This window comes from Bubalus bubalis, chromosome 18, assembly GCF_019923935.1.
Source record: "Bubalus bubalis isolate 160015118507 breed Murrah chromosome 18, NDDB_SH_1, whole genome shotgun sequence".
In the NCBI taxonomy this organism is placed as follows: Eukaryota; Metazoa; Chordata; class Mammalia; order Artiodactyla; family Bovidae; genus Bubalus; species Bubalus bubalis.
In genome coordinates, this window is record NC_059174.1 from 53,642,526 (window position 1) to 53,657,825 (window position 15,300).

General features: G+C 46.1%; 1 protein-coding gene across 3 annotated transcripts in view; it reads left to right on the plus strand.

Moving 5' to 3' along the window:
- The first annotated feature begins 7,184 nt into the window (after positions 1–7,184).
- Positions 7,185–15,300, plus strand: part of SAE1 (SUMO1 activating enzyme subunit 1) — a 61,929-nt gene continuing 53,813 nt past the window's right edge. For 2 of the 3 annotated variants that reach the window (XM_044930784.1, XM_025269388.2), the window contains exon 1: positions 7,185–7,393. In XM_044930784.1, coding sequence (XP_044786719.1) covers positions 7,296–7,393 — 98 coding nt within the window. In that variant the 5' untranslated portion in view covers positions 7,185–7,295. The remainder of the gene's footprint in view (positions 7,394–15,300) is intronic. The other variant, XM_025269387.2, reaches the window with a different exon arrangement.

The following is a 15,300-nucleotide window of genomic DNA, read 5'->3' on the forward strand; positions in this document are numbered from 1 at the left end:
ATGTACAGACCCATGAGAGATACCCAGAGCTTAATCTGATGTCATTTTTTAAAATTGAAGTATAGTTGGCTAACAATGCTGTGTCAGTTTCAGGTGTACAGCAAAGTGATTCGGTCCTACATATTCTTCAGAATCTTTTCTTCTACAGATTATTACAAGATACTGAGTATACTTCCCTGTACTATACAGGGAGTCCTTGTTGATTATCTAGTTTATATTCAGTAGCATGTATGTGTTAACCCCAAACTCCTAATTTATCTCTCCATCTGTTGTCTTTTATTTATTTATGGCTGAACCACCAGGCATGTGGGATCTTCCCTAGCCAGGGATTGAATTTGTGCCCCCCTGCAGTGGAAGTGCAGAGTCCTAACCACGGGACGGCCAGGGAATTCCACCCCTTCCCCATGTCCTTTATCTACTTTTTTTTTAATTTAAGTTTTAAAAAACTTTATTTTGTATTGGGGTATGGCCGATTAACAATGCTGTGATAGCTTTGGGTGAACAGTGAAGAGACTCAGCCATACACATACCTGCCCCCCCCCCCCATGTCTTTTAAATACTCCATAAGAGTTACATGGTTCTAACAGGAAGAGGAGGAAAAGAATTCAGACCAGAATGAAACAAGACACAGACCTTTGTTCCACAATTCTCCACACTGACTGCCTTTTAGAATCATCTGGGGAGCATTTGGTAAGAATCCCAAGGTCTCAGCTCCACCCTGAACCAATTAAGCCGTCTCTGAAGGTGGGGTTTGGGCACTGTCTTCGCTAAAAAGCTCTCTAGACAATCCTAATGTACAGGTGGGATTGAGAACCACTGCCTTGGTGAATGGTGAGCAGTCATCTGGGTGGAGGTAATTATGTAATCCTTAAACCCAGGAGCCTGATGTATTGAATAACCACTCTCCTCCCCCTTTAAGTTACTCTGTCACAGTTTGGGCAGCTGTTTTGATGAGGTGTTGCTAAAAAGCAAATTGCCCCATGGGTATCTACCCAAGAGAAATGAAAACTGTGTCTCAAAGAGATATTTGTATGCCAGTGTTCACAGCTGCATTATTCACTATAGTCGAAACGGTAGAAACAAACCAAATGTCTATTGATGGATGAATGGATAAGCAAAATGTGGTATGTGCTCACAATGGAATATACTCAGTCTTAAAGAGTCTCCGCCTGCGATGCGGAGTTCTCCTGGGTTCAATCCCTGTACTAGCGACTAAGCACACACAATGATCACATATTACAATTAACAAATAGATTTCCAGGCTTTAAAAAAAGTATACACTTTAAACTAATCCAATGTTGTATGTCAATTATACTACTACTACTAAGTCGCTTCAGTTGTGTCCGACTCTGTGCGACCCCACAGACGGCAGCCCACCAGGCTCCCCCGTCCCTGGGATTCTCCAGGCAAGAACACTGGAATGGGCTGCCATTTCCTTCTCCAATGCATGTAAGTGGAAAGTGAAAGTCAAGTCGCTCAGTCGTGTCCAACTCTTAGCGACCCCATGGATTGCAGCCTTCCAGGATCCTCCATCTATGGGATTTTCCAGGCAACAGTACTGGAGTGGGGTGCCATTGCCTTCTCCCATGTCAATTATACCTCAGTTAAAAATAAAACAAAACATTATTTTGCCTCTCGATTGATGCTTTGTCCCCTGGGGTCACCATGGCTTAGTCACCTGACTTCTCTTCCTTTGTCTCCTGTCTGCTTGGTTATCACTTCCTCTAAGAGATGTTCCCTAAGCCCACAGTACAAAACACTCCCCCTACAGGTTATCTATTGCCTAGCATGGGGCTGGGCACTGAGGAGTTAGCGGCTTAGTGTCAGTCTCTCAGTCGTGTCCTACTCTTTGCAACCCCATGGACCGTAGCCCTCCAGGCTCCTCTGTCCATGGGATTCTCCAGGCAAGAATACTGGAGTGGGTTGCCATGCCCTTCTCCAGGACATCTTCCCCACCCAGCAATCAAACCTGGGTCTCCAACACTGCAGGTAGATTCTTTAACCATCTGAGCCACCAGGGAAGCAGGCATTGAAGATGTCCCCAGGGAAATGTAAATGAATGGACACATCAGAGAGACTAAATTCAGAAAGATGGAGAGTGAGTTTGCATTCTCAGAATACTCTTTCCTGACTCCCACACTAAATTAGACACTATTGTTGCTGCTTCTTCTTTCCCTTGACAGCACTTCTCAAAGTTTCTATTTATTTTTATACCACTTTCAGCAGAGAAAAAGAACTAGAGTTAGAAAGAGAAAGGAAATGGGGTTGGGCAATATGGGAGAGTGTAAGAAGGGAGAGAATTGAGTGGGGAGAATATTCAGGTTTTCTAATGCTCTGTAGCAAGTGTCAGCAAACTTGTACCAAAGGGCTTTCTGGTTCTTAGTTCCTGGACCAGGAATTGAACTCATTACCTGGCACTGCAAGCTGCTGAGTCTTAACCACTAGACAGCCAGGGAATTCACAGTCCTTAGAGCTGAGTATTTACAGCTCAGTACTTTGGGTAGAGCTTGGCAAGAATAGCTTCTCTCTGCTCCCTCTGGGGTGATTTTCTGCCAGAGGATCTCCTTCCAAGATGGCGCACTCACATTGCCAGAAAGATGGTGCTGGTTGTTGGCTGGAGCTGTCGGCCTGGACGAGGGTCAGAAGCTTTTGTCCCTTTCCATGTACGACTTCTCCATAGGCTGTTTTGGCTTCTACTAGCATGGAAGCTGGGGTTAAGAACAAGCGTCCCAAGAAACAGATAGTGGAAGTTGACCACTTCCTTTTTAAAAAACGGCTTCACAGAGATATTCACACACTATGCAATTCACTTATTTAAAGTGTACAATTCAGGGACTTCCCTGGTGGTCCAGTGGCTAAGATTCTGCACTCCCAATGCAAGAGGCCAGAGTTCAATCCCTGATCAGGGAACTAGATCCCCAATGCCACAGCTAAGACTTGATGCAGCCAAATACATACTTTTTTTTTTTTTAAAAAGTGTACAATTCAGTCTCTTTGGGTATATTACATTATTAATTTTTAAACATTTTACTCATTTTTTATTTTTAAGTCATTTTCAAATGTACAATTCAATGGAATTAAGTACACTAAGTGTCACACAACCACCACCACTGCCTAGTTCTTCTTTCATCACCTTTTGTACCTGAGTTCTTTCACTTAACATAATATCCTCAAGGTTCATCCAAGTTATGGCCTGTATCAGTGCTTCATCCTTTTTATAGGTGAATATTTTTTCATTGTATTGTTTTACCACATTTTGTTTATCCACTCATCACTTGATGGGTGGATTGGGTTGTTTCACATTCGGCTTTTGTGAATAATTGTCATAACGATAGGCATACAAATATCCGTTTGAGATATTTGCAAATGGAAATTGCTGGGTCCTATGATAATTCAAAGTTTTGCTTTTTCGAAGGGAGGCTGCCCATTTCTCAAGGGCTGGACCCAAACATTGGCCTAGCATTCACTCCTATCACATATTATTAATCAAGCAGCTGTAGAACACAGATTCAAGGACAGGAGATCTAGATTCCTTCCCTCCCTCCCAATACAAATGAAGAATATCAAAGGAGTTGAGGACATTTTTTTATCCCTCCCACAGAAAGTCTGGGAGGGAGAGGCGGTGGTGAGGGCCAAGGAGAGACTCTCAAGGAGTCAGACAAAGAGAATTAACTCAGACTCTGGGTCTTGGCAGGGGAAGCCATGCTCTCAGCTTGGGGTTCTTTCGCTGGTTTGGTAGTTTCAATCTTTATCGACTGCAAATCTCAGCTGAAAGTTTACACTCTCAAAATATTTTTTCCTGACTCCTACGTTAAGTCAGATACTGTCATATCTCCCTCTTCTTTTCTCTTTCTCAAAGTTCTATTTCTTTTTTTTTAATTAAAAAATATATTTAATTGTTTTTGGCTGTGCTGGGTCTTTGTTCCTATGAGGGTTTTTCTTTAGTTGCAGTGAGCCGGGGTCACTCTGTAGCTACAGAGAGTGGGCTTCTCATCGCAGTGGCTTATCTTGCTGCAGCGCACTGGCTCTAGGGTGCGAGGCTTCAGCAGTTGCAGCTCTCAGGCTCTAGAGCACAGGCTCAGTAGTTGTGGTGAACGGGCTTAGTCGCTTCGACGCATATAGGATCTTCCCAGATCAAGGCTCGAACCCGTGTCCCCTGCATTGGCAGGTGGATTCTTTACAAGTGAGCCACCAGGGAAGCCCTAAATTTTTAAATTTTTTTTGCCGTACCATAAGGCTTGTGGGATCTTAGTTCCCCAGACAGCAAGCGCAGAGTCCTAACCACTGGTGTTCCCTGGAATGTGTCCAAGTTTATCATGATTGTATCCCCAGGGCCTGGCCCAAAGTTGAATACATAGTTGGAATTTGGTAAATAGTTGTTGAGAAGTTGCATTAGTGAATGCCTTTGATGAAGTACTGTCTGTCCTCCCTACTAGAGTGTCAGCACCACACAGGGCAGGTGTTTGCTTTGTTCACCGTATTTTCACAGGGCAAGATGTGTAGTCAGTGGAGTAACGTGCCTCCAGGATGGTCCCCAAATGATCTTTGCCCTCTAGTATTCACACCCTTGTATAATCCCCTCCCGCAATGAACAGAGCTGGCCAGTACGTGGCCAATAGCATACTGGTGAGAACGTGTGACTTTGAAAGCGGCTCTGAGGATCACTTGCTCTGGGGTATGCCAGTCGGTATGTCACTCTAGAGTGAAGATACTCTAGCAGGCTGGTGGATAGTCCCAGAGGGAGAGGAATTGAGGTCCCCAGCCATCAGCCAACATCAACTCGCCAGCCACATGAGTGAGTCATTTTGGAACAAGATCTCCTCCTCCCACCCCAAGCCATCAGAAAGTTGTAGCCCCAGCTGCCATCTGACTTCGTCCCTATGAAAAAGGGAGCCAGAACTACCCTGCCAAACTGCTCCTGAATTACTGATTCACAGAAACTCTAAGAGATAACAAGTATCTATTGTTGTTGTTAAGTCCTTAAATATAATTTGTTCTATAACCATAACCAACACAGTAGGTATTGCTACCCTTTTCTGAATCCCAGAGTCATATGGCAAAAGGGGAAGAAATATCTATCTCTGAGGTTCATTGAGAATGCACCTCACTGGGCAAGGTCATAGAACATGTGCATGCACGTGACTACATGCTAGGTTGCTTCAGTTGTCTGATTCTTTGAGACCCAGCGGACAGTAGCCCCGCCAGGCTCCTCTGTCCATGGGATTCTCCAGGCAATAATACTGGAGTGGGTTGCCATGGAGGAAAATGCCCTCCTCCAAGGGATTTTCCCGACCCAGGGATTGATCCCATGTTTCCTATGTCTCCTGCATTGGCAGGCAGGTTCTTTACCACTAGGTCAGAGAACATAGTAAGAGCTTAATGTACCACCCGAAGTGTACCTTCCTGAGGAAGCATGTGAGCCTGGGTTTGAATCCTAGCTTCACTACTCCTAAGATATTAAGACTTTGTTTGGGCCACTAATACGTATCTTTGCTGGATCTCATACTACTCAGCTATGAAATGGGAATATTAAACAATGTATCTACTCTTCAAGGGTTAGAGAAATAATCCATGTAAAGCCCATTTAAGCTCCATGAGAGGGCAGATACTGTTTTTTCTTTTTCACTGTTCTATCCCTAGCACAAAGATTGGTGGTTGACTGTTTATTAATAAATATTTGTAGAATGAGCAATAAAAAGGCACTTTGCCTAAGTACACATTAGCTATTACTAGCCTATAAGGTCCTACATGGGGCTTTCCAGGTGGCTCAGTGCTAAAGGATCAGCCTGCCAATGCATGACACATAGGTTCAGTCCTGGGGTTGGGAAGATACCCTGGAGAAGGAAACGGCAACCCACTTCAGCATTCTTGACTGGAAAATTCCACGGACAGAGGAGACTAGTAGGTTACATTCCTTGGGGTTGCAAAGAGTCAGACACAACTTAGTGGTGGTGGAGGTTTAGTTGCTAAGTCGTGTCCCACTCTTGCAACCCCATGGACTGCAACCTACCAGGCTTCTCTGTCCATGTAATTCTCTAGGCAAGAATACTGGAGTGGGTTGCCATTTCCTTTTCCAGGGGATCTTCCCAACCCAGGAATTGAACCCCGGTCTCCTGCATTGCAGGCAGATTCTTTACCGACTGAGCTCCGAGGGAAGCCCCACAACTTGGTGACCAAACAACAAAAAAGGTCCTAGTGATTTCCCACCTGCTTCATTTTATGATTTAATCTTGTGCCATTTGCCACCCTCTCACTCTGCTCCATCTGCCCTTCCCTCTCCATAGCTCCTCAAATATGTCACATGTGCCAGCTTCAGGGCTTTTGCACCTGCTGGCCCCACCACCCCAAAGAAATACTCCATCTACATAGCTTGTTATTGCAGCTCCTTCAGGTCTCTGCTCAATGTCACCTTTTCTGAGAGACCTCCTCTGGCCACTCCTGTCATCCTCTAGTCCCATATCCTGTTTTACTTTTCTCCAAAACATTTACTGAGGGCCTGACTTCCCCTCCCCCTTCCCCCCTTTGGGCTCTCCTCAGTGTAATGTAAGCTCCATGAGGGCAGGGCTTTGTCTATTTTACTCGCCGCTCTATTTCACAATGCCCGCGTTGCCAGGATTCAGCAGATTTCATTATATTTGCTGAATTAAAATGGCAACCCACTCCAGTACTCTTGCCTGGAAAATCCCATGGACAGAGAAGCCTGGTAGGCTACATTCCATGGGGTCACAAAGAGTCAGACACGACTAAGCGACGACAAACCACCACCTGGCTTCCCTGGTGGCTCAGACGGTAAAGCGTCTGCCTGCAATGTGGGAGACCCCGGTTCGATCCCCGGGTCGGGAAGATCCTCTGGAGAAGGAAATGGCATCCCACTGCTGTACCCTTGCCTGTAAAATCCCAGGGACGGAGGAGCCTGGTATGCTACGGCCCATGGGGTCGCAAAGAGTCGGACATGATCGAGCAACTTCACTTTCCTTTCCTTTACAAACAACCAGCTGGGTAGTCCCGTGGGGCTAGAAGCCGCGGGGATTTTTGGCCAGGATTGGCCACAGACTCCGTCACGTGACTGGCTGTTTCCCGCCCGCCTTGGAGGCTAAGGAGGTCCACGTGGTTTCGACTCCAGGGGCGGGGCGGGGGTGGGGGTGGGGCGCCTGGAGGCGGTACTGCGCAGGCGCAGTCCGTGGCGCAGGCGCAGACGCCTCCCGGGCGCGCAGCCGGCGGCGGTTGGCGGCGAGTGGGGCCGGCTGGCGGTTGCCGGGAGCGGGACCAGAGCTCAGGCAGCTAGAGCCGGCGCCATGGTGGAGAAGGAGGAGGCGGGCGGCGGTATCAGCGAGGAGGAGGCGGCGCAGTATGACCGGCAGATCCGTCTTTGGGGATTGGAGGCCCAGAAACGGTCAGGGCTGGTGCGGCTTGTGGGGGTTGGGGGGGGGGGGTTGAGGATCTGCAGGGGGCGTCTTGCCTGAGGCGTTGGCGGCCTTCGGGGAGCCGGACGGTTTAATTTGAAAAGAGGAGGCGGGAATCGTGTCAGGCGTGGGCGCCCTACTGAGAGGACTGGAGGGGGTAGATTTGGTCTGCTTCCTCAGAAGGTTTGGGAAGCAGGGACGTCCCAGGTGGTGGGAGGGTTGTTCCGAGGGGTTGGCGGCCTCTCGAAGGGGAGGTTCAGGGACTCGACGCCCGAAGGGAGTCATGGTGGGGTTTGGATCGGGGTTGCGGGCTTAGGGACTAGGAGAGGTGAGGAATGCCTGGAAACGGTGAAGTGGGGGGGCATAGTTGATTCATTCATAGGTAACAGGAACCTCGTCTCGGCTGGACGCTGGGGGAGACTGGCGAGCCAAACAGATGCGAACTTGCATTCATTCTTGTGGCCTCTTAAGTGGTGGGCCAGCCTGAAAGAATGAGGACTTTTTTCTTTTCTTTTTTTTGTTTTTTTGAGGAATTTTGGAGCACTTTATTTCAAATGGGCATCCCGAGAGGCTCGGAGGGTCTCGGGGCGCTGGAGGTACCCAAAGAGGCTGCTTATGTGTAGATCTGGGGATGCCTCCAGAGAGGACAGGATTGGGCATGCCTTCGTGTTGGGCGAGTAATTTTCGGAGGGGATGAAGAGGTGATGGATTTGATCAGATATTTATTGAGCACCTACCACAGACACCGGTGTAGGCACTGAGCGGGTGTCAATGAACGATGGAGACTACATTCTTGTGGGGAAGGCAGTAAACCTAAAGAAATAGAAAAATATTGGGCAATGCAAGAGTCAGGGAGAAAAAATAAAGCAGGAAAAGAGGGTCAACAGAGGATGGTGAGGTGGAAGAGCTATTTTAAAAATTTATTTATTTTTGGCTGTGCTGGGTCTTCCTTGCTCTGTGGGCTTCTCATTGTGGCGACTTTTGTTGCAGAGCGGGGGCTCTAGGGTTCTCAGGCTTCAGTAGTTGTGTCTCCTGGGCTCTAGAGCGAGGGCTTAGTTGTGGCACACAGGCCCAGTTGCTCCGTGGCATGTAGAATCTTCCCCGGATCAGGGATCTAATCCTTCATTGGTAGACGGGTTCTCCACCACTGAGCCACCAGGGAAACCCTGTTGTTGTTTTTGTTTGTTTGTTGTTTTACTGGAGTATAGTTGCTTTACAGTGTTGTGTTAGTGGGAGAGCTGCTTTGATAGGGTGGCCAGGGGAGTTATCTGAGAGGTAACACTGAGCCTCGGTTCTGTGTGCAAGGAAAGAGCCAAAGAGCCGTGTGGTCATCTCGAAGGACCTTCCAAACGCAGATAACAGCAAAATTCCTGGAGGCCAGGGCATGCTTGGCAAAACAGAGCAAAAGAAGTGGCTGGAACCAAATCAGGGGAAGCTTTTTAATACTAAGTGCTGAGGAACCTGTTGGAGAGTTTTGAGCAGAGGAGTAACACGATCTGCTTTGTGTTCAAAAAGGATCACTCTTCTCTGTTCAAGTGTGCAGAAGTGGGAAGAAGGATTCTGTTTAAGAAGTAGCTGCGATAATCCTCTTGAGATGGAAGTAGTGACGGCTTGGAACTCTAGAGAAGGGGTCAAATTACAATTTGAAGGTAGAGAGAACAGGCTTTGCTAAAGGATTCAATGTGTGGGGTGTGAAACGCAGAACTCAAGGATGCCTCCAAGGTTTTGGGCCTAAGCAAGTGGAAAGATGGAAGTGCCTTTACTGAGTGAGGTGGGAAAACTGGAGGTGTGGTGGGAAGAATCAGGAGTTCGCTTTTGGACTTAAGTTTTAACTGTTTACTAGACATGTAAGTAGCAATATGAAAGTGGTTGAGTTCAGTGATGAGGTCTGGGTGATGGGGAGTGATTATGTGATGTGAGGGAGTACAAAGTGGAGAATTACTTGATTGAAGGATCGGGGAGGCAGGCAGGTCACGAGAATTTAGTTTGAGGGGTGAGAGCTTGTAGAATTTTTGGGTGAGAGTGTGTGTGTGTGGGGGGGTGAGGTGGGGGTTACTTAAGGCTCATTCTGGAATCTTCTGTGATTGTGGAGGAAGGAACATCATGAGGTATTAGTAAGCATTGGTCTGAGGGTTGGAGGCACCTGAAGTAATCGACTGATAATTAAATAATGAGAATGGGCCTGAAGACATAGGTGGGGTGGATTGAACTTAGGGTCTCCTGATGGAAGGATTGAAGTGTTAGGTGGTCCTAAAGAATTGGGACGCGAATCCTAGATGTTCTGGAAGGGTTGATCCAAGGGTATAGGAGCAGCAGGTAGGTCTTATTTGAAGTGGTGTAGTGTCGGTGAGGATTAAAGGGAGCTGTCAGAGGCTTAGGAACCAGTGATTTATCTGAGGAGCAATAAAGGATGGATGGGGGCTCTTGAGGGAGAGAAGACCTAAGGGGCAAATCAGAGTCAGGGTAAGGAATTCTTGGGAGGTTGGAGTTATTCTGAGGAAATGTAGATGTACTGAGCTCAGTGGAGAACCTGAAAAGGGTTGGCTGAGGGTCTTGGGGGAAGGAAGAGGTTACCTATCGTTTGAGAGCTATAGATTTGTAGACAGTCTTACAGAGTTGATAAAATGCTCTTGAGTCTCATAGCAGCTTTTTGGAGAAGGAAGGCAGTGGTTTCCTCCTCTGTTCAGAAAGGCAGGAAGCACCACAAAGCAAACTGATTCGTGTCTAAGGGAACTCCAGGTGGGGTAGGAGAGCTTCGGAGACTGGAGCAACTTCGTGAAATAGAAAGCAGCTTGGGAATCGACAACTGCATTCTGGCTACAGGTTTGCCTCTGACTCTGTCATGTTGAACCAGGGTTGTCAGAGAACTGTAAGGGAGAGAAATCATAATAAAAATGGCCTTCAGGGGAACTCATACAGTCTGGAGGTTAAAAACTGGGGTGTATCTCTCATACAGTGTTTTAATTTTTTTGACATTAGTTGCCAGCATTAAAAATTCTAAAAGAATTGGCTAAATTTGGGACAGTTTGAGCATGGAAAGAATAAAATCGCCCTCACTTAGAAGTATGTAATAATGTATTTTCTGATGTGGTGATATAAGAACCTCAATGCATCATCTTTGATGTTTTCCTACCAAATATCTTTTACCCTAATCATGTTTTTAGAGAACAGGGGAACAGGTTAAAGGACACTATTGAGGTAGTGATGAGATGTCCAGCATGTGGAATATTTTACAAGACAGCTGCCCTGGTTCTCTTCCAGAAGTCAGTGTCATGGAAAAAGCAAGCAGTTGGACTGTTCTCAATTAAGAGAGTAAAGTGGTGGAGCCAAATGCAAGGTGTGATTCTAATTGGATCCTGGTTCAAAAAGAAAACTTCTCTAAAAAAATATCTTTTAGACAATAGGGAAATTTGAGTATTCAGTCCTGTTAGACGATTTGGGGAATTATTTTCTAGATGTGATAGTAGTGTGGTTATGAAGGAGAACATCATATTTTTGGAGCTGCAAGGTAAAGGTGTGAAGTGCTGCCTTGTCAGCACATGGGTAAAGCCAAAAGGGCAAAATATTAACTCTGCTTTCTATTTTTCTGTATGTTGGAATTTTTTAATGAGAAGTTGGGAAAATGTCTCTGTCTCCCAACTACTCCCCATGCTCCCCACATAAGGGGATGTCACAGTTTCTGATTTATGTCTTGAAAAGTAGTTAAGGTAGACAAACAGTAAGGTCAGACATCCATCCCTACATCGGTTGGATCAAAGTGGAGGCTGCCTGTCTTACAGAGAGCTTATGTGACCATCGTCTCCATCAGCTCTGCTTCAATCACTGATGGAACTGCCCGGCCCTAAGCATGTGAGTTTGCAGCTCTTGGTGTGGCCCCAGCCCATGTTGTGGTTGAGGTTCAGGGAAGGGAGCCAGCTCTCCCAAGGTCACGCAGCAAGTAAATAGAAGTGGGACTTCTATCTACGCTGGTAACTTCAGGTTCACTGCCGGTTTCCATGATAGCTCATTTGCCACCCTGGGGGGGGCTCATTCTTTCAATTAAGGTAACATAAAGGAGAGCTTTGAAGCTGGCAGCCCTGGTCGTTCTCAGACCATGTGCTTCAGTAGTTTTGCATTGCATTTCGCACCAGAGGCCCATTTATCCCCTGTCTCAGAGTGAGGAAGGAAGGTGCCTGGGAAGAGAGAAGTAGAAGATAAGCTCTGTGAGGGTAGGCGCTTTGAAATGTCCGATAATTGAGATGTGGGTTTTGACTGGTTGCTGTGAAATTCCCAGTGCTTTGTTGAGTGGATGGAACGGTTGTACGCTGCAAAGACCTGGGAAGTCCGGAAACCTGGGTTCAGTTCCTGGCTGTGCTCACTGGCTCTCTGGCCTTGGGTGCGTCACACAGTTCCTTGGCCTTAGGTCCCACATGTACACAAAGGAGGGGTGAGTGTGACTAAATCTTTAAGGACTCAACGTTGGAGTTTTAACCTTACAGGATTGGGACTCCCAAAAACTTCGCTGTTTGGAAACACTCATTATCCTACACAGCTGCTGTTGAGACAGCACTTCATTTGGATCCATGGGCACCTAGTTGTCATGAAAGTGACTGAGCCTGTACTGGAGGCCAGTCCTGGTGGTTTCATATAAGGATCCATTTTCTAGTAGCTAATAGTTGAGTTTGAATCCAGAACTTCTTAGTTACCTAACCTTGAATACATTTACTTCTCTGTGCTTCAGTTTTCCCATGTATCAAATGAAAACAACAGAATCTACGTTATAAGATTTTTGAGAAAGATAGGACTTCCCTGGCGGGCCAGTGGTTAGGACTCCTGGCTTTCACTGCGAAGGACCTGGGTTCAGTCCCTGGTTGGGGAACTAAGATCCTACATGCTATACAGTGCAGAAAAAAAAAAGAGAAATGAGATGAAGCGTGAATAGGGTCCATGCACAGAAAGCATTCAATGAATTCTAACTACCATTATTTGACAAATATAAATTACAGCCACAAAAGACAAGGAACTAAGTAGGAAATGGGTTGTGATAAATAAGATGCAGCAGGTGTCAGTGGGTGCCAGGAACCTCCAGAAGGACAAGCTAGACTGTGGGAGGAGCAGGTTTGCCCAAGCAGATTGAGGTGGGGAACAGTCTTAAATTGTATCTTGGATTCTGACAAGACATTTGAGTAAGTATAATGAATAGGCAGTTGGATTGAGCAGGATCATAGATTTAAATGACAAGTTCTGTACTGTGTGTCTTGCCTGGTGTCTCAGCAGTAAGAATCCACCTGCCAATGCCGGAGATGCAGGAGACTTGAGTTCTAGTGCTGGGTCGGGAAGGTCCCCTGGAGGAGGGCGTGGCAACCCACTCCAGTATTCTTGCCTGGAAGTCCCATGGACAGAGGAGCCAGGCATGGGATCACAGAGAGTTGTATATGACTTAGCAACTAAACAACAACTGTACTATTAATTGAAAAAGAGAAGTATTTTTAGAAGCAGGAAATGGTCAAATCTGCCAAGTGGTCCCATCATTTATCTGGTTGCACTGACCAGAAACCTAGGAGCTCTTTATTCATCTCTGTCCTTTCTGTCTTCATCCAGTCTGCTGGGAAGTCCTCAGGGCTCTGCTTCAAGGTTTATCTCACCTGCCTTTTCTCATTATACCCATCATCTCAGATCACCTCTACAGTTCCTCCTTGGTCTCCCCGTTCCACTCTTGACTCCTTATAATCCATCCTGCACTTAGTAGCCAAACTGATTTAAATGAAAAACAAACAAACAAACATCTTAACATTCCTTCTCAAAGCCTTCCCAGTGATTTTCTGAGTGCTCAGATCTTTTAAATCTGGTGCCCTTTTTGCCCTGCCTGTCCGTCCTTGCCTGCATCTCCCTGGCTTGCTCCATTCAAGCTAACGGTCCTTGAGCCCTTCTGTTCCTCAGATATGCTAAAGCTCTGCCTGTCCTTGGGGACTTTGTGTTTGCCCTACTAGAAATAGTCCTATACAAGATTTTTGCATTAGACTCTAAATAAACGTGGTTTGAATGTGAATTTGGTAGTCTCAGAATTTTTAATCATGAGTGAAGTTCATTGGCTTGACTTACTTTGCAGTATGTTTTGTGAATTCAGATTATGGTATAAAGATTGGTTCCTTCCTTCCCAGAAATTTAAAAGGTATTTCTATAGCAGAAGTTAGAGGGGAGTGAATCCACAAATACTTATGTAGAACCTACTTTATCCTCATTGGAAAAGACCCTGATGCTGGGAAAGATTGAAGGCAGAAGGAGAGGAGGATGACAGAGGACCAGTTGGTTGGGTGGCATCGCCGACTCAGTGGACACAAGTGTGAGCAAGCTCCGGGAGATGGTGGAGGACAGGGAAGCCTGGCGTGCTGCAGTCCATGGGGTCGCAGAGTCAGACACGACTGAGCAACAACATGCAAGGCAGCATGGGGGAGACGTTGAAAGAGGGAAAGAAGAGCACAGATCCTGGTTAAAACTGAATTTGGATCCCCAGTGCTGGACACCCGTTAGCTGTGAGAGCTTGGACATGTTTGCTGAACCTCGGTTTTTTTCCTTTCTCAGGGTAGGCATGAATCCTTTCCTATGGAAACATAATGGCCCATGCTGGGGCCCGTGGAGCCACCTTGCCTTTTAGGGAGAGAAACTATATGCAACATTTAGCGTGTGTGTGCTTTCTGAGAGAGAAAAATGGTGAACCATAATCAAGGTTTCAGTGAGGCACTGTATGTACATATCTAGCTCAGTGCCTGTACCCTGTGAGCCGTCTGTGGATAGTAATTACTATTATTGTTACTGATAGACTGTACACAATATGTCATAATGTGACTTTACATTTATTTGCTATAGAGAGGCATATAACTTTATTTTTTCCAAAGATTTTCTTATGTGGACCGTTTTTAAAGTCTTTGTTGAATTTCTTACAATATTGTTGCTCTTTTATGTTTTGGTTTTTTGGCCCCCAGTCATATGGAATCTTAGCCCTCAGACCAGGAATTGAACCCGCACCTTTTGGAAGTATGGAGCCTAAGTCCTGAGAGGCATGTAACTTAATGAGCAGACTCTGGAGCAGTATTGTGCAAGTTGATATCTGCTTTGCTAAGATCCTACATCCCACGCTGCGGCATGGCCAAAAAAACCACCCAAAAAACACAGTTTTTGAATGCCAAGCACTGTCCTAAGCAACTTAATATATATATTAACTCTGCAAGGTTGGTAGTATTAGTCTCATTTTACAGATAAAGGAAGCTGAGAGTGGCAGACAAAATAATGCCTGTTGGGTAGCTGTTTTATCTTCAGCAAGGTCCCTAAGAACTCCGTGCCTCAATGGGTTAGTTTCCTTTTGGCAGCTGTAACGATTACCACAAATTTAGTGGCCTACAGCAGCCCAAATTCTGGAGGTCAGAAGTTTGGAATCTGTTTCCCTGGGCTAAATAAAAGTCAAGGCAGGGCTGTGCTCTCTGGAGGCTCTGGGAAGAATTTGTTTACTTGATTTTTCTAATGTCTAGAAGCCACCTGCATTCCTTGACTTGTGGCCCCTTCCTTCATCTCCAAAGCATCTTCAAGCCTCTCTTCTCTGAGCAAAGCCCTTGCTTTTGTCATCACTTCGGCACCTCTGACCCTTCTGTCTCCTTCTCTATAGGACCCTTGTGATTATTTGGACCCACCTGGAAAATCCAGGATAATTACCCCTGCCCCTCCCCCAAATGCTTAATTTGATCACATCAGCAAAATTCCTTTTGTCCTGAAGTAATTTATTCATGGGCCCCAGGAATTAGGGGCATGGACATGGCGAGAGCGGGGCTGCATTATTTTGTCTGACACTCTCAGCTTCCTTTATCTGTAAAATTAGACTAATAATGTTGTAGCCTCGCGTTCTGGGAAACAAACTCACTCAGAA